Genomic DNA, 25,512 nt, shown 5'->3' on the forward strand with positions numbered 1-25,512 from the left:
AAAGACCTGCACCTGCTCTTTTACATCTCATGCATTAAGTTTGGTTATAAAACCAGGTGTGATGCCCAGTGTTCTGAAACAGTAGTGTTATGGTTGTAGCATTTATTGCCTTTCCAGTGGAAATGTCTCATGTCTCTGTATCAGACTCATTGTTCAAATCTGTATGTTAACACACTCAGGGAGGCCAAGCCAACATTAGTGATAACAGTCACCAATTAGCACACCACAAACTATATTCTTTTTGAGGGGAGTGGTTTCTTGTGACTCCCATTAGAAACGGAAATGTTCTGAAGCACAGGAAAAAATTTGTCTGGAGAAGAATGAAAGACCAAAATACTGCAATCACAACAGGCGTCCTCTTTGAAAAGTGTGAAATGACTGAAAACAACGGTGACTTGTATGGAAACATCCATTTATTTAACTTATCTGCAAGTATTCAAATGATACAATTCTTTACATGACTAATTATAATTCAAAAAATGATTAAAAGTATAGAATTGAACCACTTATGTAGTTAAAAACATATATAAGAATATAATACAACATGTTTCACAATATTCCCCCAAACAATAATTTACAATAAAGGACCAGCCAACTCAAACCAAAACATGTATGGTTGTATAACAGTTTGTAAGTGAGAAGGTGGGTTTAATATTAGCTTTGATGAAGGTGCAGTGTGGGAGAACAGTGAAAAGGTGGATGGAAGTGTCAGATATGTGGGAATGTGCTTAATTGCATCGGAAGCGCTGAATGTAGAGCTTTTGTGTCAAAACTGTTTGTGTCCCTCAGCAGTTTATTAAAAACCTCCTGTCAGTTGTTTTGTTGTGTGTTATTTCCTCTTCAGGTGGAACAGAGCCATGGCCGCCCCTCAGAAACCTGGGACAAACAAGCACCTCTGTCATTTGCCATTGGTGAGCCTCTTGTCCTCAGGTCTGCTGACCGGTCAATTTTTCTCAGGCAGGCGACTGCAAACTCCGCGGCTCCCCAGAGAGGGCCAGCTGCATGTGGAGGTGATGAGTTCATAGCACACAGCACGATGTCTGCTGAGATGGGGGCAGGAAATGACCCTATTGTTTTCAGGGCAGTGCTTCTTTTCCTCCAGGGTCAGCGCAGACCTGTTTACACACTTGAAGTTGCTCATTTAAAAACACCAGCCACACTTTTCATTTTTCAATAGTCATGCTATGCCATGATTGACTGGTTGCCTGGACTTTGTTAAACTTCTACTGACTGATGGAGAAGGTATATAAGGCTATAAGACTGGGCTTACACTAAAGGTAGTCACAGTGAAAGAAGACTTAATGAGATGGCGGTCAAACATAAGACAGTATTATCATTGTGCAGTGATGTCAATATATGACATGGCTGTGCAAATAGAAAGATGAAAACAATGTCTAATGAAGATGAGAGAGAGGAATCAGATATGATAACAGGTGAATAAACAGTGTGAATAAATACAGTATAAACAGTGCCTATTTAGAAAGTCACAAACCATTACATTATTTTTCAGAAAATGTATTAATTTACAAGCAATATTTGCAAAGCTGTTTAACTGCATATAATAATAAAGCTGAACTGGCTTTTGAAGGATTGCATTAAAATGAGCCAACTGGACGGGCATATACACTTTAGAAGTTACTCATTAACCCGTCCTTCAGGAAAGGGTTTAGAGTTGCAATACTTTCAACCTTTGCTCAATGTGCCTCCATTTTATTTCAAAGGCAGAATAAACATACCTCACAACATTACTTTAATGTGAATGCAGAGGGACACGCATTTCATTTCCCTGAGTTTGAGTCAACGACAGGGTTCAGGTATGTAAGTAAACTGTTGTTATTAGTTTAAAGAAATAACAGATTTCACCAAAACTCTGATCACACTTGCTTTAGGTCAAATCTAAGTGTGATAACATGATTGGTCACCCTAACTGGCACGGAACTTTATTCGTTAAATTCCTTACTCATATCTTCAGTTTTACAGACTATGTGTTTTCAGTGATATTCTATGAAAACAATGTAATAAACAATGGTGGAGGGAAATAATTATATTTGTGATTTATTCTTTTCCTTACTTCAATAGTAATAGGAAAGAAAGTGACCCTATTGTATGAGATGAAATTTACTGCATGGAAATTACAGTTAATCATTAGAACTGAATTTTATAATGCAGATTTTTGATGCAAATATATGTCCAGATCTTCCTCGCTGTTCATGGTCATACCAGAGTATTGATTTTCGCAGTGAGTTTGAGTTCATATCGGGTACTCGTGTTGTATGTTTGAGGGATGCACTTTACCTAAATGCCTGCTGCGTGCTGAATTCTGAAAAAAAAGAAAGCTATATATTGTTTATTCAAGGGCAAATTGCTTCTAGTACTAGCCAATAAAGGTATAGAAAAATATATTAGTCAAATCTAGTATACAAATTATAATTGTTGCTCTAGCCAGTTTGCTACTAGTTAGTGTGATTCTTTGTTAAAAGTTGTCAGGTATGTTCTGACAATGTATTTTTCCTTCCTCATCTAAACATCATAATTCATGTAGACTTTCACAAGGCCATGTACTTTTGTTCTTTGCATGATTACTTTATCACTTTCACTAGGAGATTTCAGATTAGGTGAGAGGACCAGATTAGTATAACTGCAAAAACAAGGGCAATGTCAGTAGAGCCATTTATGGACAACAGATTGAAAATCAGAGAGTTTGTTTGTTGTGAGTACCTTGTTCAATAAGGCCTGGAAAGATTGTCAGGTAACATTAGAATTTATTGGAACTTTCATCTAAATATTTTATAAAATTAATAAAATTATTTATAAACTTTATTAAGAAATGGAAACATAAACCTATATGATTGAATAATTGGTAAGAGTCCTGTATGGATCAACTATGCCATACACGTATTTCTCTTCAATGATCAGTCAAGCCAGTGTTTTGGAAAATCATGATTTTTATTCACAATTTAATATTTAAAGGTTGATTGTGCTGGATTGGATTTCCCAAAAGCCTCTTAACATAATGTATTTCATAACTGCATCGTAACATCCTTGTTGCTGAAAACTCTCATTTCCCAATTTCCCACACAAGCCACAGGGCTCACTGCCTTCCATGTAACTCTTTGAGAGATCTGGGGCATTAGTTAGATAAACAATGTTGTTTAAATCCAACATAATTCACATACATACTGTCTTTCTGGTGTATTGGCACAATTTCTACCATTTTATGTTCGTTCGTAAACACTTAGAAGGCTACAAGCTTTGAAAAAAGGCTCGTGCTTACTGCATATTGCACATGTATGTTACGTGTATGGTGTTTTTCTGTTCTACAAGGTCATATCATATAAGAGAGGAAAGCAAAAAGGGTGGGTGTTCTCATAGGTATGTGCATTATGCACATGAATGATAAAGCACACACCTTATTCCTGGGGTAGGGCAGCTAATACTGCACCTCCATGTCTGCAACTTCAAAAGGTGAAACTTTGAAAGCAAACCTTAAATTCACCTGTCAACAGCATGAAATTATACTTTTATTAGCTGACATGATTGGTAGTGGTGCTCCTTTCTAGACTGGTTTGGTTTGATGTAATTTGTGCAGTTGGATTTGTTGCTATTACAGTCTTTAACAATTAATAGTGAAGCTACTGACTTTTGACTATCAATTGACTATCCTTCCTTGGATGTAAGCAGGTTCTAATGAGAGTGTTTGGGATTTGCATGCTCCCTAGTACAAAGTTGTAACATTTGTGAGCTTCCTCGTTAATTTTCAGTCTCTCACATTATTGGAAAATGCACCTCCATAAGAGTGCATCATTTACAGAAATCAGTGTACCTAGAGATTAATAGGGGCGGGGTTCCAAAATGTTAAATAAATGGAGAGGTCATCTCAAGGAGGCCTTGTGCGAGACTTCACACGCACACTTGGGAAAGCGTGCAGTAGGCAGCACATTATTGCAGTGCTGGGGAGGTAACCCTTGGGGAGGGGGGGAGGAGGCAGGGTGTTGAGCCACCAATCAAGGAGCCCAGGCGCTCCACACAAAAGACCCCTCACCATGCCAATGCTTTCAGCCCAGTGTGTTGTTATGCCTTTGCAGTGTTAGGACAGGAAGAGATAAAGAGGTCCCCTGAAGTATGTTTACAGCCAACAATGCAAAATTCAATAGCAGGAGAGGGCGAGGGGAAAAGGTCTAATAGCAGACTGGCCCTCTGTGAAAAACTGCCTCTGTGCCAAAAAGAACTGCAAACAAGCATTCAAATGTTAGAATGTTCACTTATCACAAGTGAACAACCCAGCTATACACAGTAAAATTAAAATAATAATTTTAAAAAAACTATTAAAAATAATGAAAATTATTTCCTAGTGGAGTAAAAAAAATCACTTGATAAGATTTCTTAAAACAAGGAACATAAAATCAAGAAAAAAAATCTTGATTGGTAAGAAAAGAAAATGTACCTTGCTTCTTGTAATTCATAGACTGCAACATAAAGCTATTTCACATACATAAAATCAATTTCAGTTTGATGTGTTTGGTTAGTTTTTCTCATCTCTGAAAAAGACTCAAATGTTCGGCCTGTTCTGCTTGGCTGAATTTCTGTGATGCCAAGGCTTTGGTGTATATTGTTTTGAGTGCTTAATTACGCTGCATTTAAATCAGAATTTTTTTATTCTGCTCATTTTATACATTCATTGTACAACGCTGTGAAAGTGTCTAAATTAAAATCACTTTATAAATCAAATGCATTATTATTGCTATTTAAAATGTAATACTTTGCACAATGGGGAAAATATGAGAGCTTGTATTTGACAATACAGTATCCACCAGATACAGAATGTCCACAGTAAAACACAACAGGAATAATGTATCTTGAACAACATAAATATTAACCATAAAGTCAATTTTATGTGGCCCTATTTATATTTGTGGGTTTGTATTTCAACTCCGCACTGTAATGCAAGACTCTTATTGTGACAATTCCCCTCACTCTGATTAGTATTTTTGATATTTTTACTGAATATCTTATTTCTGCAGGGAAAAAGGGGAAGAATGGGGTTGTTAGGGGCCTTGGGCATGATGATGTGTTTCTGGGGTACAGTTACTGGTAAGGCACCTCCAACTGTGGGCCCATGTGTCCATAGCAGCAGAGAGGTAGGTTAAACTGACTGTGGCCATCTTGTTCATTTGACTACAGAAATAAATACTACACCAGACGCATCCTGTTTGTTGGCATGTTCTTCCTGTTTTGCTGACATTATTGTTCTGTGAAATAAACAAATCATAGTGAAAATCCGTATTCTGGTTCTCTAAGCCTTCTGCTGATAATTTATTGGTTTGATTATTTTTGCTTTCACAAGTATATTTACTGTTCTGAATTTTCTGGTGTCAAGTATTTTGCAATTACATATCTTAAATTTTGCTGCATGTGATCAAAGTTCCTTACCACCTGATTTAGATGTGTGCAGTCCTGCAGTAATGCTTGAAAATAATTCTTGACAGGGATGGTACAGCCAGAAGAAGCTCACAGGAATTATTGGACATACATGGCCTAATGCAACAGAGCTGGACTTATCTCAGAATTGCCTGAACCTCACTCACTCCAAGAGCTTGCATAAGATGCAGAAGTTTGGCCGGTTAGTCATGCTGAATCTATCGGGCAACTATCTCCCCCTGCTGGAAAGAAACCACCTCAGCAGGCTTTCAGCTCTGAAAGTCCTTGACCTAAGCAGATGCCAGCTTGTAGGCATAGAGAATGGAGCATTTCAAGGATTACCAAACTTGCAAACACTGCTATTGGGAGGCAACAAACTGCAGGACCCCCTACCTACTGCCCTTAGAGACCTCAGAGCCTTATCTGTCCTGGATCTCCATGGCAATGGACATATTAAGAATGGTCCACCAGAATGGATAAAAGGGGTACAGAGAGTGTTTTGGCCAGGGAGCACTGGTTTCATGCCACCAGGAAATAAATCTGAAGGTTTGTGCAGCATTATTATTTGTCCTTTTTAAAGTCTGGGACTGTGCTTTAATTTGTTCAAAGGCAAGAAACTGAAAGACTACATTTGAATCCTGACCAACCATTTAAATCTTCTTACAGGACATGTACAAAATCTCAACATCCTGAGAACATTTCAAAGGAAGCTGTTGTCAGATATCAATGAGGATCCTACCACACCAAGCATAAACAGTAAGATCTCTGTCACTCAAAACTAGCTGTTTATTTTACGTCTTATGCAGCAGAATTATTTATTTGGCATGGAAGAGAACTTACAACCAGAACCGAATATTATATGGGCACTGACTCATTTCTGCCAGAAACAAAGCACTTAATATTAATTGTGAATATGAAACATAAAGCTGCTAAAATTAATACTATGTAATATGAATTATGTAGGACACTGCAGATAGGTATTTCTACTTTGGAAATTATTCTAATTATTGATTTGTAATGGTGATTTTGGTTAAGTATTCTTGCCAAAAGCTGATTTCAACCAACATTAGCAAGACAGTGAACTGAGTAACTTCAGCCCTGATCCTTCTCTGTCCTACAGGCACAGACACCAGTAAGGAGCGGCCGTCACACAGCTGGCAGTACCTTGTAGCTGTCTTGGTCACAGCCATCTTGATCTCCATCATTATCACGCTTGGGGCCAAATGCAAGATCGTCCATCGTTACCTGGCCAGCTACCGACACACTCTGCTTCCTGAGGGGGACGCTGTAAGCCAGTGCGACCCAATGAGCCTGGAGGTAGGCTTCTCTGGGCAGGACGTGATGGGACGAGGCCCTCCCACTGAGCTGGATGATGATGACGGCTTCATTGAGGACAACTACATCCAGGCCTGTGAGAGGGAAAGGGCTGAGAGGGCCGCAGAGGAGATGGAGGGTGAGGATGAGGATGATGGCATTCAGTTTACCATTGGATAATACCTAAGAAAAAGACACGGCAAGGACAAAGCAGTGGCTGTGCTTCTGTTGGCTACTGTGCTGAAATATTTGTGTTTTTATTTTCTTCAGCAGATGCAAGTTTCCTTTCTAAAATGTGTATGTGTGCTTAATGTATTGGTATTATGTGAAAACTACAGCATTGTTACATATAATTTAGTGTGAACAGAGGGTCTAGATAAGAGCAATATTACCCCTTAGGGTATTTTTCTTCCAGAGAGAAAACACTCCATTCATGCTCCAGGTGCATCACGATTATTCCCAATTAAATGTTACATAAAATTAATTATTCTCAACAATGGTTAGTGATTTTCTAATCTCAGTTGAAAGTCACAAACAAATATGAATACATTCAGGCTAATTGTTTAAACAAGCCTATATGTTGACTCCATTGTGCTGAATTTATGAATATTTTGTATAGATGTGTGTTTTTAAAATAGCAATTAGCCAATAAATACAAAAATACCAACAAAAAAAAGCGTTCCATGTTTGAAATTCGATTTCATCTTCTTACAAGTGAGCATGCTTGAAAATATACGGCAATTACCATTCGGAGTAGCACTGAAGCTAGTAGTGAAGACTCGTATAACGCAGTAAATAAAACAGAACAGTGCATTTACTTCATTACATATCACTTTGCATCGAAGAAGTAGGCTACTTTCATCAGTACTTACAAGCTGACAGACGTTTGCGCACTTTCGGTATTGCGGGAATAATATTTTTCATAATGATTTGTTGAGAAAACTGTAGACGTGACAAGATCTTTATCTCTGAAGGTGAGAATACTTTGCCAAACACGGAGTGTTGCATGCTAATGAATGCTGTTTGGCAGGTCTCTGACGCCGATAGACCCGGAAGAGTGTTACAGTGAGAAGATAGGGAAGAATATAGTTCTCCATTTAATTCATTTCGGACTGAAACTGTTTGATCACAAAACAAAATCAAACCTTGCTTGAACGTTGTCTTCTAATCTCAATTGCGAGAATGTCGGCGTCAGCTATATTTATTCTCGACGTGAAAGGAAAGGTAAGATGCAAAGTTTGTGTTCGATATTAACTGGACTATAGCCTACTGCGTCTGCGTTGGGTAGCTAACCGGGCACAGTTGGCGCAGGTAAGGATTAAAACATAACCGACATCAACAGGTATCTGGGTGAACTGTAATGCCAAGAGCGGGTAATTCCGGAACAAAATGTTTTAAGTCAGTAACTGTGCTGCTCACTGGAAACTACTCGATACTGAAGTGCAAGCAGCGAGCTAGCAGCCGGTTTGGACACCCTACAAAGGACATATTATTTTTCTGGGCTGTGTGATTAACCAGTTGTTCACATTTTACTGGATTTATTTTCCGATTTGAATCTCGTGATATGACCTAGCATCACTGACTCTGCCAACATGATTGTCTTAGGCTAACATTGAATGAATATGGATATCCCGTTCAGCGTACTGAAACTGAACCGCCCAAGAGCACAAATCGCAGGTGCTCGCAGCCTGCTGAAAACAAGTGCCAACAAACGCACGCTTATTGTTCACGAGCATTAGTTTAGAACAGGTGCTGCACAGGTTCTACTGGTTGGTACGGTAACCTACACAGATTAGATAAAATAATTATCGGGTGGGACAGAATAAGATCAGCGTATCTAGATGATGCATATGTGTGGATTTCCCTTCTCTGAATTGATGTCAGTGAATAATCACCCCACTAAGGTGAAGGTGAAGGGACCAAGTGCCATGCGAAATAAACGCCCTCACAAGTCAGTCATAATAACCGTAGCTATATTTTTAGAGCCCGACTGCATCACCTGGGGAGCAGTAACCACGTTTTGCCACTAGAGATCGAGGTTGAATCAAAGTGCCGAGGAAAGAGGAAGAATCAGAGGAGAAAATGATGGTATATTTTTATTGCTTTAGTGTAGTTTTCTCTCAGTCATTTGAAATAAAGAAAAGTATGTTTTCAAGTTAGACATTGACATTGCACCATGCGTGAGTAAAGTTTCATTTCCAACCATTTAAAATTGTGTAAATTATAGGTAATACCTGTGATATGTGTCGGCTACACAATATGTGTAAACATATGCAAATCACTATTGGTGACAAAAAACAGGAATCTAGACATCGACAGAGGTAGAAATCAAGGTTGAGAGACATTTCATAAACGGACTAGTGGTAACTCCAATATAGCTCAGGTTCTTTCGCAGATATGGCCTGGCTACGACCTAGCTGCTTAGAAAACATTCTCTTTTCAACCAAATGTAGCCGAGGTTTCACCTGAACGCATAGACAGCGTTTTTCGACTTTTAACCACATTTTCACAGAGGAGAAGGTCCACTTTGTAAATAAGCAGACCCATGCAATGTTGCCTATGACAGATATTTGCGCATACTGTGATCAGTAATTGTTTTGACCCTATAGTAAACATTTGTGTGCCTCGTAAACATTGGCCAACAAAATCTTTAATTGCTTGGCCTTATCCTGCTGAGCAGCTTTGCAAAGCATCATTGGGTTTTATTTAAATACCAACAATGAACCGGAGAAGAATCTATGCTATTTTAGTTATTTGGTGTATTTCTATTGTGTTTGTCATATTATTGTCATCACTGTAGGAAAACAATCACGTAGGCCTACATATAGTTGCCATTGAAGGATGCACTTCAGGAACAAATATAATATCATGCTAGCAAATCTACTAAGAAAATGGTATGTCTCCCCAAATTAGTTACAATTACCCATGGTCCATATGGTAGATTTATACACTGATTTTTCTTAATCATAAATATGAAGCAATATACAGTATACTGTGCTATGAAGAGTAAACTCTATATTAAAGCAAGACTGCATTTTTACTAATGGAACACTGGCTGCAGCTCAGTTTTCCTCCAGAGAGGCTTAAAGAAAGACCAAAAAGTCTCATCAGCTTTAGGGTGTCAGTCAGATTGATTACATACCGATATGCTCTGAGACTGTTAATAGTGCTGATTAAAGGGTTTCCTCTCTGCTGCTCAGGGCAATCCAATATCTCTACCTGGAGGCATTTACACCACATTACCATGACCTGTAGACGCTCCGCGGCGGAAAGAAAATCTGTTTGGCTCTGTAAACCTCTGAACTCACACTCTTTAACCAAAATAGATAAATACTTTATTCATGTTAAAGGCAAATAGGCAATGGATTTCCAAACTATTTTTTATTGTTTTACCACATGAATCTAAATGAATCTTTGAAACATTTAGGTAACCCATTTACATGTTAGTTTGATGTGCTACATCAAAGATTATTCACATGTCTCTGTGAACACAGCATTTTACTTTGCTGTCGTTTATGTAGTCAGAACAGGATAACAGTATAATATGTTTTAGTAGTTTATTTCAAATTTGGAGACATTGTTATATCAAGATAGTTTACCTAATATGGATCTTGTTGTTAATGGAAAAATTGAAAATATTTTAATGTACAAGTGTAATTAATGTCCTACAAAAAAAAAAAAAATTAAAAAACGAGTAGTTCATTAATACAATGAATTTCATGTGAAAATCACGTGAAGATCAAATTACAGGAAGGTGGGTACAAAAATAATACAACTAATTTAATGAACCATATCTCAGAACACCTGTTGGTAACACACATTTGGTAAATTGTGCAAGTATTTGCTGCAACTGAGAAAATGTATGCGACAATTTTTAAGCAAATACAACAGGGTTATAACCTACCAAAATGCATTGTGACTGGGAATCAACTCATTTTAAGGAATTGTCTTTTATTCTTTTCTAGAGGGGTTCTGTATCTTAATGTAAATATATGCTATGTTGACATTTCAGTCCAAAATCTTGGTGATGATTAAACTATTGCTGTGAAGTTTTATTTTCAGGTTTGTTTTACCTAGTAGGTAACCAATCCCATACACTTTATTTGGTAGCTTTACAATAGTGGCTAAACCTGTTCTCTGATGAAGAAACAGGGAGGATAATATTTCAGCCTTTCACAATATTGGTAATTGTTGTTGCATATGTCAGTTCAAAATGCTCACGTCCTGTTTTGCAGGCAGTTGATCTGGGTTTAGCTTCATGGTCAGTAAAAACGTTTGGGAAACCAAAAAGCATCTCCTTATGCTTATTTCCAGGTGTTGATATGTCGGAACTATATGGGGAACATGGACATGGGTGAGATTGACCACTTTATGCCCATCCTGATGAAGAAGGAGGAGGATGCAGACGTCTCTCCCTTGCTGACCCATGGTGCATCACATTTCCTGTGGATCAAGCACAGTAATTTATACTGTATCCTTTCTCAGAGAGTCTTGTCCTTCACACTCCCACTCTTTCCTGTTGGTCAAGTTCCAGAAAGCCCAGAAGAACTCCCAAGATGCGTCCTTTCCCCCGCCCAGAGTACAGACTTGTGTAACCCAGGTCCCATTTTGAAAAATGATATTTATGTGACACTATGTCAAGGAAGTAGAGAATGAGGAACAGAGGGCTTTTTTTACCCTTAACGTTTGCACTGTAGTGGTGGCGATGACAAAGAAGAATTCCAATGCTGCTCTGGTGTTTTCTTTCCTCTACAAAATAGTGGAGGTGAGAGACGGCCCAATTCATGGCTCTGTCATTTTCTATAAATGTTGCAATGTTGTATAGTTAAGAGTAATGTAGTTTTTTTTCAAACCTACATAATTTCATATTCCCTAATGAATGTAGTCTGTTGTCAGTGTTATACTGCATACTGCATTATTCTGTGTACTGAAATATGGTTTTGTTCTTGAGTTTTGTTTGTTCCTTTTTGCTTGACTGTGCAGGTGTTCAAGGAATATTTTAAGGAGTTGGAGGAGGAGAGCATCCGGGATAATTTTGTGACTGTGTATGAGCTGATGGATGAGGTCATGGACTTTGGTTTCCCCCAGACAACAGACAGCAAGATCCTACAGGAGTGAGTTAGCCTTTGTTGTCTAAGAGAATGCCTTTCTACATCTTATCACCTGCAGTCCTGACCAGACCGTCTTTTACTGTTGTGTCTACTGATGAGAAAGTGACATATGTAGGTACCAGTTATGATTGTACTGGGTGTTTGTCACTGATAACGATTGCAACAACTGATAACGATGAGAACCTTGGTCACAGCCCTCGCCCCACTTTGTTTCTGTCAACATTTGCAATATTGTTCAAATGCACAGACCTATACAAATCGCACTGAAGGCTATGTTAAGGTTGACAGTTGTCATCCAAAACTGCCGAGAAATCACGGAAATGGCAAAAAACAAGGGAATGTCATGGAACACCGAAAAACAAAACAAAAAAGGGCAAAAACCATGGAATCTATGACAAACTCCCAGCTTTAGTTCTGATCAAGTAATACTTCTTCCTTGCAATGACATGATTTTGTTTACTGAAAAAAAAAAAAAAAATCAGAATTTCTTGGCTTAGTGTCTGACTGGACGCAAACACGCTCTGCATGGGCACAGGAAGCTCCTGGTCTGCAGCCCAGGGCAGGCTGGTAATGACTGGCTGTCTCCGCGTCATCCGCACTAAGCTGTCAGCTTTTGGCACCAGAGATCCGAGTGAGGTTCAAATCTCCCTCCTCGAGGGGGTCTCCTCACCATGGTTTCCCCTCTTCCCTCATCCCCGGCTCAGCCCGGATGGGCCAGACTCGCAGATGGGGCTTTTTGAGAAGGTTGAGCCCTATTCTGATGCTAATCCATTTGTTTGCCTCCAGTGTTCCTCTCATGTGCCTTCTCCCTGAGGCAGATGCATGTTCATTAGCATTCATTAGGAGCGTGTGGGCTAAAACAAATGCACATGCTCACTTACGTTGCTTTTTATTTTTTCCCTGCCATTTTGTGTGGCCTGCCTGTATACAATGCATAAGCACCCGTGCTTTCGGTCATGCCTCGTAAGAAGATGCCAGTATGCATGTGTGATGGAGCAGCTGGAAAACATGTAGACTGGGGGGAGTGGGAGCTGATAATGCAGCAGCTGAGAGGGTGGGGTTCTATGAAAGGTAGGCCACGTTTTTGAACAACTAACAAAACAATGGAGGTTTATTCTGGGTTCTGGTGGAAGAGCTGACGGGAAACACGAAGAGCGACAGGGTGCACAAGCGCCAGTCCCGGCCTGTGTGTTACCTGTGGGCCTGCACATGCCCAGGGGGAGAACACTGTCTCCGTCCCCAGCACGGGAACAAAGGATCTCCCCTCTGCAACCTGGTCATGTTATTGTGTTGATAAAGACAGGATGCTTTGGCTTCACAGAAATGCACATAACATATGGCAAAGTAGACAAAGGCAAAGGCAGGACAGATGAGGACTGATGAGATGAGGTCTGTCTGCTTTACTCATGCCTAGCCTTTGATGCTCAAACTCCTTGCAGGTACATTACACAGCAAGGGCACAAGCTGGAGGTAGGCGCACCCCGGCCCCCTGCAACAGTCACCAATGCCGTGTCCTGGAGGTCAGAGGGGATCAAATATAGAAAGAATGAAGTCTTTATGGACGTTATTGAGTCTGTAAATCTGCTGGTAAGAGGGCTTCTCTTTATTAAACTCCTTGTTAGAGGTGCAGATCGATTATAGATCTTTCTGCCAAGTTCACATTTTCCTCTCTCTGTCCAGCTCTAGTCAAGTGGCATGATTGCAGTTCCTCCATTTATGTTAATTATCTGAATTTTTTTGTTTTAAAAGTAAGTAAGTATTAAATGCCAGTATACATTCCTTAAATATTCCTTTGACAGTCTTTTACATAACTGTAATGCCCCTGTTGTTTAGCCTTTGATGGAACATCAAAGTTCCTGTCAAACTTCAGTTCAAATGCAGAATATAAATCCTTACAAGAGGTGCTCTGTACCTTCATAGTTTCTTAACCATTTTACTATCCTATCAAGTAACATCTAATAACAATAAATAAATGATGTGTGCTGTGTTTTACTTTTTTATATATTCAACATTGCCTCTGTCTTTATGCTATGAAGCCTATAGATTTGATTGCAGTACCTCCGGGGTATAAATGCGATATTCGTTTGGGAGAGAGAAGCTTCCAGAGCCAAACTTCCTTGAATTGACTTCTACAGGAAATGGTTCCCAGTTTCCTTTCTTACAATAAACCTTCAGTTCTCTGTGTACCTCCCGACCCCCACACATGCATGCACGCAGCCACGAACGCACACACCACCACACTGCACCGGCTGGACCAATTCCATATTAATGCTCATAAATTTGCATGAGATGTTGGGGGTCATGTGTCCACATACTTTTAGCCATGTAGTGTATCTTTAACAGGGTCAGAATCAGGACACTCCTCAGCTTCCAACTCACTGATTACAGGAACAAGACCTGATTAAGTCTTCATTGCTCCCCTATAGGTTTATTGTCTCCAAATCCCTGTTTTAATAAACTTTTGTGCTTGTGCCTGCACAAGCTCTGTCTCCTCATTGTTTTCCAATACTCCTTGGCTCCCCCCTCTCCAACCGCCCCCCCCCCGTTTCCTTCTTTAGTCTCAGCACCTCCCCTTTGTCTCCTTGTTTTATACACACCGTCCTCCCTTTTGCCTGACTTCTGCTTTGTATTCTCACGCCTCTCTTTGCTTCTGTACACAGTCGTCTTCTCATTCCACATCCCTGTTCCCTCTCTTTGCTTCTGTACACAGTCGTCTTCTCATTCCACATCCCTGTTCCGTCTCTTTGCTTCTGTACACAGTCGTCTTCTCATTCCACGTCCCTGTTCCCTCTCTTTGTTCCTCAGGTTAGTGCGAACGGCAGTGTGCTACGCAGCGAGATAGAGGGCGTTATCAAGCTGAAGGTGGTCCTGTCCGGCATGCCAGAGCTGAGACTGGGCCTCAACGACAAAGTGCTCTTCGAGATCACAGGGAGTGAGTTGGATATCTGTCGCCTGTAACGAGGCCCTGGCTGTGGGCACTGGGATTACGTCTCCCTGTAACTGCCGCCCATGTCCGATCCCTGCCTTGGGCTATTGTACACACATGAACGTCCCCCCCTGGACAGAGGTACACATGGGGGCTCATTCAGCGAGGACATGGCAGAGAATACAGCATAGATAGGAAAATTAGGATGTTAGTGGATGAAAAAAATCAATACTTTCTGTATTTGAAAACATTCTCAGTCTTCTAAAGCAGTGGTCTCTACCCATGGGCATGTGAATCCCAGTCTGTATTGCCTAGGACATTTTCCCATGTTACCCTGGGGAAACAATACTTATTGTTTACATATACAAAACCTGAATAAATGAGTTTACAATTAAGCAGTTAACATCCTATCAAGCCATGTGGCATGTATGAAAATGCTGAGCAGGCCCAGTTGATCTTGATTTTGGATCAACATGGCAAGAGAAAGTGACTTTAAGAAGAGGGTTCATAATTGGGGTGTGGATGGCAGGAGATTCAGTCACAAAGACTGCTCAACTGGCTAGTGTTGCAATAGGGACAGTGACTAAAGTGACATCTGCATTTGGATCTATGGGAAGAACATCAGTCAATAGTGTCAGAAATTGTGGTCGCAAGCGCACATTCGATGACAGTGTGATATGTAAGGAGAAGCAGAAGAGCAACTCTTCCTCAGGTGACTGAGAATGTTAGTGCAGGATGTGATCGCACTGTCATCATAGGATAAAGGTGATCACTCAGACTAACTTTGTACTGATTTGCTCCCTTGAAGGGGACAAGTAGACCCAAACCATGCTGGGAAAATCCCCCCTACAGCATAACAGCCACTGGGTGGATCAGTGCCTGTGGTTTCTGCATCACTGAACTCTCAAATGTGCATTCGTCTTCGTAATAAGGGGTTTATGCACTGCCACCTGCCTACTATAATATCCCTTTCTCTGTAGTTGTTGACAGACTGTTCTTGCTGACACTGCCAATGCAGGATGTGATAAGACTTTCTCAATCACCCGAGAAAGAGCTGCTCTTCTGTTTTTCCTTACATAACGAACTAATGCACGAGCATCACGGTCATTGAATGTGCGCTTGCGACCACAATTTCCTGCCCTCTTTACCGATGTCTTTCTGATGTCCACTGGGCCTGCTCAGAATTTTTATGCATGCCACAGGGCATGATATGATGTTAATTCCTTAATTGTATCATGCAGTATATCTGTGTTGAAGCATCTGCATTCGTTATGCTTCTCCACTTATTTATTCTAGTTTTTCCTTTGTCACCTGTCTGTATATATTGAGTATGAAGTGTACTATAGTAATGTGGACTACTGCATTTGTCTTTTTAAAGAGGTCACTCTGATTCTCTGATCAGTACATATAGAGGTGGATGCTTATTTATTGTAGGGAACTTTTCAGATGGTAAAACACATCATTTTTTGAAAATATCCACGTACCATAATAATTTTGTTTAGAACTGGTGAGATATGAAATAATGATATGCCACCATGTATATCATTGCTTCCTCAAAATGTTTTATAACAACCTGGATAAATTTTTGTCTTCTTTGAACAATGTGAATGGCCATAACACAGCTCAACTAGAAACACTGAAATATTGCCCCACAGAGGGCAAGACCTGTAACTGCTGTTTTGTAACACTGAAATAAGCAGAGAGCTACAGCATTACATTTCACTGTCAAGTGGAATTATACTTTTTTTTACTTAGAGAGGAAAATAATGAGCCAGACAAGACAGAAGGCTGTTTTGAGGTCAATCTCACTGCCTCATGTTACTACAGCTTCAAGAAGGTAGAAGACAAAGTAGTCCAATTCCAGGTTTCAGATGTTGATCCTACATGTTGAATGTGGAGTAAGATTTGTGTTTAATATACGTCGGTATGCACATAAGGCCCCTCCTGATTAGGACAAATCAGGAGAGCTTCATTTTATTAAGATAGATGAGACCCATAAAATCCACACTGACGTTATTACTGTGTGTGACTGCCATTTTTATGTGCCTGAATTAGCCCCTCAGATGAATTGGGTGAGGCAGACAGAGGTACACCCCAAAGGCTAATGCCTGCCAGTGACTCTGGGGAGACCACATTCAGAGGGTCTGGGGCCTAGTCACAGCAGGGTCCACTCTGCACTCTGACCTATCCACTGATGTCATTATGTGGTCTTTCATTCCAGCAATGAAAAGGCAGTTGCAAGGGCGTACCTGCTGGGATTATAGCTGCTTGGTAGGGCTCTGATCTCCAAAGCCCAGGCACTATGCTCACACCCTCCCCGGCTGACTTCAAGAACACTGGGGCGCTTTTAATCTTCATTAAAATGTCACAGACACCCAGTCATGCATTGCAGCACTGCATTTTAACAGAGGCCCAGTCTGAACCTGGGTCTGATAAAATTCCCTGTGGGTGTGGGAATTAGGAAGCAGGGGAAGCTAATGGGACCGAAGTCATTAAGCAGCTCTAAGCAGCAGCAGGCTATTTACCAGTATTTTCTGACCAACTTTCGAGTACAGTAACTTTTCATGTACATGGCAGAGGCTGATCAAAATAAAAAGATGTGAGAAGACTATTTTGCTATACTACTCCCTCTGGACCTGGATTTTTAAAAAAAAATTTTGGTTTTCAACTTGCATTATTTGTTGGTTGTATTTTCAGTAAAAATCTGAATATATATCAAATACTACTTGTGCTGATAATGTGTTGGTTATTCATGTTGGCTGTAAACAGAAGCCATTCCCAGCAATATTGCAGCACACACACACACATACATTAGCTTTGAACATTCCTACTTGCACATTCTATACATTCACTTAGCTTTAGGTTGCAAGTAGGTCGTATTTTACAAATTATTTTCTAGGCTAGCAGCTGTAGCTTGACACAGTGACAGTGCGGTATTAGCTGCTGTTTTTCCCTATACCTGTAATCAAATGCTTCTTGATGGACTCGTATACAGATGATAGAAGATATTCTTGTACAGCAGTGGTACCCAACCCTGCTCCTGGAGATCTACCATCCTGTAGGTTTTCATTTTAATCATAATTTTAATTTTTTATAACTTTAGCTGTTGAAGGCGGTGTGCTTTTTTTGGGTTGGAGTGAAAACCTACAGGATGGTGGATCTCTAGGAACAGGGTTGGTCATCACTGCTGTGCTGGGCTTATGTAGTAGTTTAAGCCTGTTTTTGTGGATTTTGTGGCAGGTGTGCTTTTGGTATATATGTGGAGGAGGTTTGTAAAGCTATACCAGTGATGTCTGAGCAAGGGCAGAGCCTGGCTGAACCGCTCACCTGCCTGCTTTGGTCTGTCAGGGGAGAAGAGCAAGGCTGTGGAACTGGAGGATGTGAAGTTCCACCAGTGTGTCCGCCTGTCTCGCTTTCAGAACGACCGCACCATTTCCTTCATCCCGCCCGACGGCGATTCTGAGCTCATGTCCTACCGGCTCAACACAACGGTGAGCGAAGCGGCCTACCCTGCTGCACTCTCAGTTCATTCTCGCCACTAGCATGTAAACACATGCAGCTATGTGCAGTGTATGGAGCAGTCCATGGCTGTATGTCTCCATCCACCCGTACATTATCTATACCCGCTTTTCCTGATGACCCTGACTAGGATAAGCGGGGGGTCGCGGGGGGTACTGGAGCCTATCCCAGCGTGCATTGAGCGGGAGGCAGGAATACAACCTGAACCGGCTGCCAATCTATTGCAGGGTACACACATCATTCACTCACTCACTCATAAATTACCTATGGATAATTTAGAGTCTCCAGTTAGCCTTCTTGCATATTTGGGAGGAAACCGGTGTACCCAGAGGAGAACTTTCTTGCTGTGAGGCGACAGTGCTACCCACTGCACCACCGTGCTGCCCCTATTTTGTTCATTTGTTTGTTTATTTGCTGATTTACAAACACGCCCAGCCATCTTAACAGATGAATGTATTTAAAAATGATTACACTGAGTATAAAATTGTATACCATTAATACCATGCTTGGTATACATGTTATAGAAGAATACGTTAGACCGATTTGAAATGGCAAATATTTGTTGTATCCCACTTAAAGATACATGGGTAAATAGGTCATTTTATGTGAAGCTAACACTTTATTTCATGATTAAACATCCATAGACCTGAGATTTGTTTAATTATATTGGCAGATTTCCCCCACACAAAGGCTTGTTCATATAAAAAAGTACACCTGAGAAAGTGAAGTCCAACATTGGCTTGCTCTGGTGTTGTGACCACAGGCATCTATGCCATAGGGAAGGTATGTTCGGGTAATCATTATGGTATCCAGAGGTGATATTTCGATTCATCTTATTGAGTATAATGTGAGCCTCCCTAGCCTCAATTGGGGAGCCAATGAAGTTGTTGGAAACTGCTCTTGCCTACATGAACACACGGGCTCAGTTTGCCTGACTGAGTGCTCCGCCCCCTCTTTCTGTGTCTCAGGTGAAACCCCTCTTCTGGATTGAATCTGTGATAGAGAAGTTCTCCCACAGCCGTGTGGAAATCAAGGTCAAGGTAGGCCCATTGCTAGCTGCTCTCATCTTTCACTCACTGTTGTGTATGACATCAGCCCCTAGTGAGCCAATGAGGATTATTAATTAGGGGATTTAATCAAAATTAAGGGTCTGTATAGCTGCTCTCCTGCCACGCCCCCTTCAGACACAGTATGACATACAATGTGTGCTTGCCTATTTTATTCATTATATATGCTTTCTAAAAATATATGGACAAATATTTATTTATCTTCATTTTGCTGGTTCCCTTTAAATTCACAAATCATTCAGTATAAGTCCTCAGCCCACTTGTGTGTCAGTTTTGTTGATAGAAAGCCTGTGTCTGAATGGTAGTAAATGAGCATCAGTGTTTTCATAGCTATGTGCTGTATTGATTTACAGCGTGTTTTTTTTACACTGCCTTTTGCCCCGTCACCCAGGCTCGGAGCCAGTTTAAGAACCGGTCGACTGCGAACAATGTGTCCATCATGGTACCAGTGCCCAGTGATGCCGACTCCCCCAAATTCAAGACCAGCATGGGCAGTGCCACATGGGTACCAGAGAAGAACGCTGTGCAGTGGAACATAAAGTCATTCCCGGTTAGAAATGCTAGCACATCTCACTGTTTCATCTGCTGCTTTAGAGTTGCACTTTATTTGTACTGATTTTATCTTATCATTGAAATCAGATACCCTATATGACACGGTGCAGGGCACAGATAGCGAGGATTCAAATAGAGAATCTTGCATGACTTAATTTTATGCTCAAAAACATTGAAATTACTAAACAAATAAATACAAATAGCAATGAAGGACTGTTGAAATAGAATAACAGGAATTACATTTTATGAGCACCTCACATTCTAATTGACTACAACTGAGAATCAACAGGAACTGAGGTAGAGGAAAGATTTCCTGCATTACCAGACTTTCACAGCTTTTGTCCACTGCTTTGGTTACTCTCTGGCCTAAATCTAACACCATTCTTTTGTCTTTCGGTGTGATTTTATAAACAGCCATGTTGTTTACACAATTTCTCAGCTTCTCCCTTATTCAGCTTTCTTCTACTCTGGGCTCTGTTCCAGTATCCATATTTAGTCCCTTATACCTGTTCTATACTGATGGATCAGTGCTGAGCCAAACCATGCTGGAACCTAGCTTTGCTTGGCTGGTCAGAATAAGTGTGTTTTCCTTTTATCTTTTATGAAAACATGAAGAGCTGTTGAATCATAAGAAAGGTGAAACTTGCATATGTTTATGGTTTTCAAGATTTTGGTTAATTTTCCAGCACACAAATTACCTTTATATTTTGTAATACATTTTTATTAAACAGTGCCAATGTACAACTTCCCCCTTTATCTGTGGTAGTTGTAAATTTAGAGTATATACAGTAATGATAGCTACAGCTCATATATAGACAACCTACAGTATATTGCTTGGAAGTTAAAGAAATTAAGTTTATTTGAATTGAGTTTTTTTTTAATCTTTTATTGGCTTATCTGATAGCTAGCTAGTTGGGTGCACTTCTCTGAAAAGAACTTCCTGTAACATATCTGCCATCCTGTCAGCCATAGAGACTGCTTTTGCAACACTGCAAAAAAGTCTATAACCTCAGGTAGGCAGTTGGAGCCAAGATGATGTTTAATAGTTAATAGTTAATTAAGATAGTTAATGTTTTGCTTGACAAAAAAAAGAAGATATATATTCAATAGCCCTTAATGGTCAATGTCCCTTTCGGGCACATTTTAGGGTGTGGTTCCTTTCAATGGTCTGATAAACGCTTTTACTGTGACCTTCTTTTAAGAGCTCTTTAAATAAAAAAGGGTGTGCATATCGTATCATGCACTGTCAGGGCTTTCAGGTGGTAAATTGCTCTCCCAGAGGAAACACAATGTTGCCTTTTGTTATAATCACATTTTTACAGCCAAGCAATAAGCTCAGTGATGCACTGAAATTGTGCAAAGGAAACACTGATATGCTGACATGTTTACCTCAGTGCATTGACCCCCTGTGCCTTGTGTGTTTTCGAGATTACAGGGAGGAAAAGAGTACATGATGCGAGCTCACTTTGGGCTTCCCAGTGTGGAGAGTGATGAATTGGAGGGGAAACCACCCATAACAGTCAAATTTGAGATCCCCTACTTTACTGTGTCTGGGATCCAGGTGAGTCCTCTTCTTCCCTGTCAGCATCATCAATGCACAGGTCCTTCTGGGTCACTGGTCTCACACACCACTGATAGCGAAACCCAGCAGCAGCTGGGCCTTGTTTTGCGTTCTGAAACCGTAATATAAACATATATTGCACACATTGCAGTGTGCAGTTCTACCGGAAAATGTTATCTGTGTGGTTGAGGGACGGAGTAGTGGGAGCAATAAAGCTCAGTGGCTGAGTGAATTAGTGGGATGTGCACACATTCGTTTTTTTTTTGTGAATGATGAACAAGATTAAATGCCTACCACTTTTAAGAAAAGAAAGTTACAGTAGCATGTGAGTCACTTTTGGATCGTGGAAAATCCAGCTAAAATTACTATTGTTCATTCTGTATTTAAATGTTTACTTGTACTTTCATTTATTTATTTAATTTATGTATGGTCATTGAGCTATAACACTTTTTGTACTTGATGTGAATACACTGAGCTTCAGCTGGTGCCTTTCTACCACCCTATTGTTGTTAATATGACTGGACTTTGCCATGCCCTAAACATCACAAGGTTTCCTTGATGTTAAGAGGAAGGGTTTACACTGAGCCCAGTAGCTGAAATAGAAGTGTTGTATGGAGTGTGAAAAGCCTCTCAAAGAGTTTACTTTCTTGGAAGTGAAAATGTTGTATAAGTTTACAGTGGGTGAGAGACTTCAGAAACATTAGCATTATCATCACAATCACCTGCAGGATGAGTATTTTTTAAATTTTTTTTACAAGATTTATATTCATGTTGCTTTTTAAGAGCATGACATTGCACAATCTAAAACATTAAACAGACTCAGGAGTGAACTCTTTCAGGCTGAAAATTGTATTCATCTCATAAGTGCAAATTTGCAAACTGACAGTATTGTAATTGCCGCAGCTGTCAACTTTAGCTTGGAACCTTTTTTCCTCCAGTCATTTTTCACTCTTAAAAAAAACTCACCGTTGATGCTGGCACCCCAGATTTCCCTGTGTAAATTAATGCAGCTGGCTGGTTCCATGCCCAAGAGGAAGACCCATTCAGAACTTATCCTGTTGGGAATAGTGGGTTGCCTTGATAGAGTAGCATCAGCAGAAACAGCATTACCTGCAGTGATGAGGATCGGTGCATGAATTATAAGACTATTTAGTAAATGTGATTATTCAATAGCATGGAATTCAGAAGCAAGTGAGCAAATTAAAATGATGGAACAAAAATATTTATTTAAATTGCTGATGGTCCAGCTGGTCCAGCATCCCGATTTCATTGTGGAAACACAAGGGTGAGTAGTTCACCATTCGGGGGAGGGAGGAGTCTGTTAATGAAACAGTAACTTTGGAATATTAAAATGTGTTCAAAATTGTGCTATTTGCATTTCAGAAGATAACCCTAATCATTTACATTTGTGAAAGCATTGCTCAAAGCATTTGTCAGGAAGTTTTGACATAATTTTATTTTTCTTTCATTTCCAAATAGTTGCTTGCATATTTAATGTAGCTGCTGTAAGCTAAAATGTCTGCACTGGGTTGGCACTCTGTTTTAACAATAATTCCCCCAACACTAGTCGTTGCCCGGGAGGTGAAATGTTTGTGTGAACTGTCCCTCACTGGGAGCGAGTACTCTTGTTACCCCAGTTATCCCAAAAGAACCTTGTGTTTTGTGATGTGTGATCAGTATGCATAATTCTTCTACTGTGTGTCAACAGGTGCGCTACCTGAAAATCATTGAGAAGAGTGGTTACCAGGCACTGCCGTGGGTGCGCTACATCACACAGAGCGGAGGTGAGTTCTCCAGAGCACGCTCACATCTCAACCTGTGAAAGGGACAGGTTTTCATAACAACCATGTTAAACAATCCTTTTACAATACCAATTCATGTAGGCAATCCAGATAATTGTAATATGTATTACTTTTAATACAAATGCACTGCAGTTAGAATCATGATTCACTTTGCCAACATTTTTATATTTATCCATAATGACTGGGAATAATTTTCATGTATTTTTTGGAAACATAATTATAACCTATTGATGTGAGGTAATATTACAAGCATTTGCAGCATTTAGAATTTTCGGTTGATTTACATATGAATCTGTGTCTAATTGTGCAGTACAGCATTTTGTTTTGTTTTGTTTAGTGTTCGACCAAACAGCTGGAGGCTTAGCTGCTTTTGTGAAACTTTCCACTTGTGTATTGGTGCATTTGATTGACGTGTGCTGACTCTTACATGCACTTCTCTTTGTTTGTCCGTACCTGCAAAGCCTGGTATCACATGTGCATTTAAGCAAATCATATCAGAGCAGCGGAGTGCCCAGTATATATGATAGCCAGTTCCTTTTCCAACAGTGTTAACTTATTCATAAGGAATACTAAGCAATTATTTTAAAGACCTCAGTCCCTTCCTCAGTTCCAAATAGGTTTTTAGATAGTAACATCTCTAATTGCATTGCGTTTTTATTTGATTGTGATTAAAAATGGGTTACTGTTATAATGCATTGATGGCTTCTTTTATCATTGTCTTTGGCAGATTACCAGCTACGGACAAACTAAGGGCAAGACTGTGAGACAAATGAGTCTTTATGCACTCTGGCACATTTTTTGGTCCTGAAATGGAGACACGGTAGAGGACGAAAGGAGATGGATCTGCATCTCACATGCTGCAGTCTGCGTTCATGGGACTCCATTCTGTGCTGGTTCACAAACAACTGTTTCTACAAAAAAAATTCCTTAGACTGGCAGTATGCATTTCATATAACAATATTTTTCTCACAGATGTAAAGATATTTTTTAAAGCATTTTTCTGAATGCCGCATTTTACAAGAGGTCAGAACAAACTAAACTAGTGACATTTGCAACTTCATGGTAGGTATAAAAACCTTTGGATTATTCAGTAACATCCTTGTACAGGATGAATCAGCTGATTTTTATCTTACGTCATCACTCCAGGTTATGCCTTTATAGTCTCAATTCCAATGTAATGAACACCACATTAGCAAGATAAATCATTAACAAAAGCACAGTCTTGTTACCGTGGTTACATTACACAATATTTATTTGTGTCTCTGCGCTAGGAGGCTGGGTTTGCAATGATTATGGAATCATAAAGAGTGGGGAACTTCTGTTACTGTCATTAGACATAAGTACAAAAAGGTCATTTTTCTATCAGGTGTGAAATAAGCATGTAATGTCAAGTGCAATAAGGACTCCCAGAGCTACTGAAGTGAACTAACTGAATGTACTGTCATCTCAACATTTGTATTCAAATCAAAAGATGTGCTACGCATTTTATGCTTGTGGAAGGTAATCATCCACCGTAGAACAATCCAGAAGGATATTCAACAGTAATTTACACCTCATTTATAGTGTTGTACACTGAAGCAGAAGTTGTTGCAAGTGTCCATTAATTTGTAACTTTGCTGAGACTGCTATAAAAACACCGGCTTAAAAATGAGCGGAATGTGGGCCTAAGAAATTATGGGGCACACAGATCACTGTGGACACATCCTGAAAGGTGCACAGTGCACCCAGCAGCCAGTTTTGAAGGCAGTTTATTACTAATGGGAATGTACTTTTTACATGCTTGGTTCTTTCTTGTTCAATACTTTGTTTCCCCTTTTCTCATTTATTTATGTGGTATTTTCCCAGTATTCTAAACCCACATCTTTCTCAATGGCAAAAAATTCTGCATAGGAAATAAAGATTTTTAGTAGTCATGCATTTGACATGTAAACTTTTTTATAAGGGAACACTGGTTACTTCCTGATTCTTTTGGGTCATCTGTAATGTTGTATCTTTTTATTCAGTTCCTGTCTTATTTATAAATGACTACACTGCATGACTGTAGGATACAGTGTTGGTCCTTTTTAGCAAATAAACTACTTTAACATAGCAGTGTTCATTTTTTTCTTCCATCACAGAGAAAGGCAAGAAGAACTGAGCCTTGAACACACGGTCAGGGACTTCTGAAATATTTGGCGAGTTTTACAGAGACACGTCTTGACCCCTTTGTGGTTTTAGCTGGTACTCTTGGCCTGTGTTTGGA

General features: G+C 39.9%; 2 protein-coding genes and 1 long non-coding RNA gene across 6 annotated transcripts; 2 read left to right on the plus strand and 1 right to left on the minus strand.

The window, feature by feature from the left end:
* The first annotated feature begins 1,674 nt into the window (after positions 1–1,674).
* Positions 1,675–7,096, plus strand: c4h1orf210 (chromosome 4 C1orf210 homolog). Its single transcript, XM_064331855.1, has 5 exons — positions 1,675–1,814; positions 5,022–5,138; positions 5,487–5,964; positions 6,085–6,174; positions 6,539–7,096. The coding sequence occupies exons 2-5, from the start codon at positions 5,037–5,039 to the stop codon at positions 6,910–6,912; spliced, it is 1,044 nt and encodes a 347-aa protein (XP_064187925.1). The 5' UTR covers positions 1,675–1,814; positions 5,022–5,036; the 3' UTR covers positions 6,913–7,096.
* On the minus strand, positions 6,055–7,740 carry LOC135253066 (uncharacterized). Its single transcript, XR_010329523.1, has 2 exons — positions 7,605–7,740; positions 6,055–6,915 (listed from the first exon to the last, which is right to left on the minus strand). It is a non-coding gene; the product is annotated as an uncharacterized LOC135253066 (long non-coding RNA).
* ap1m3 (adaptor related protein complex 1 subunit mu 3) lies at positions 7,554–25,358 on the plus strand. 4 transcript variants are annotated; one of them, XM_064331852.1, is made up of 12 exons: positions 7,554–7,706; positions 11,047–11,203; positions 11,430–11,497; positions 11,716–11,846; positions 13,283–13,430; positions 14,649–14,775; positions 18,118–18,260; positions 19,257–19,328; positions 19,747–19,905; positions 21,343–21,468; positions 23,177–23,252; positions 23,998–25,358. In XM_064331852.1, the coding sequence occupies exons 2-12, from the start codon at positions 11,068–11,070 to the stop codon at positions 24,018–24,020; spliced, it is 1,209 nt and encodes a 402-aa protein (XP_064187922.1). In that variant the 5' UTR covers positions 7,554–7,706; positions 11,047–11,067; the 3' UTR covers positions 24,021–25,358. The 4 variants fall into 4 exon arrangements, with proteins under 4 accessions (XP_064187922.1, XP_064187920.1, XP_064187923.1 ...); XM_064331850.1 differs by lacking the exon at positions 7,554–7,706 and adding an exon at positions 7,767–7,956; XM_064331853.1 differs by lacking the exon at positions 7,554–7,706 and adding an exon at positions 7,974–8,043.
* The last annotated feature ends 154 nt before the right edge of the window (positions 25,359–25,512 follow it).

Source organism: Anguilla rostrata, chromosome 4 (assembly GCF_018555375.3).
Source record: "Anguilla rostrata isolate EN2019 chromosome 4, ASM1855537v3, whole genome shotgun sequence".
NCBI classification, from domain to species: Eukaryota; Metazoa; Chordata; class Actinopteri; order Anguilliformes; family Anguillidae; genus Anguilla; species Anguilla rostrata.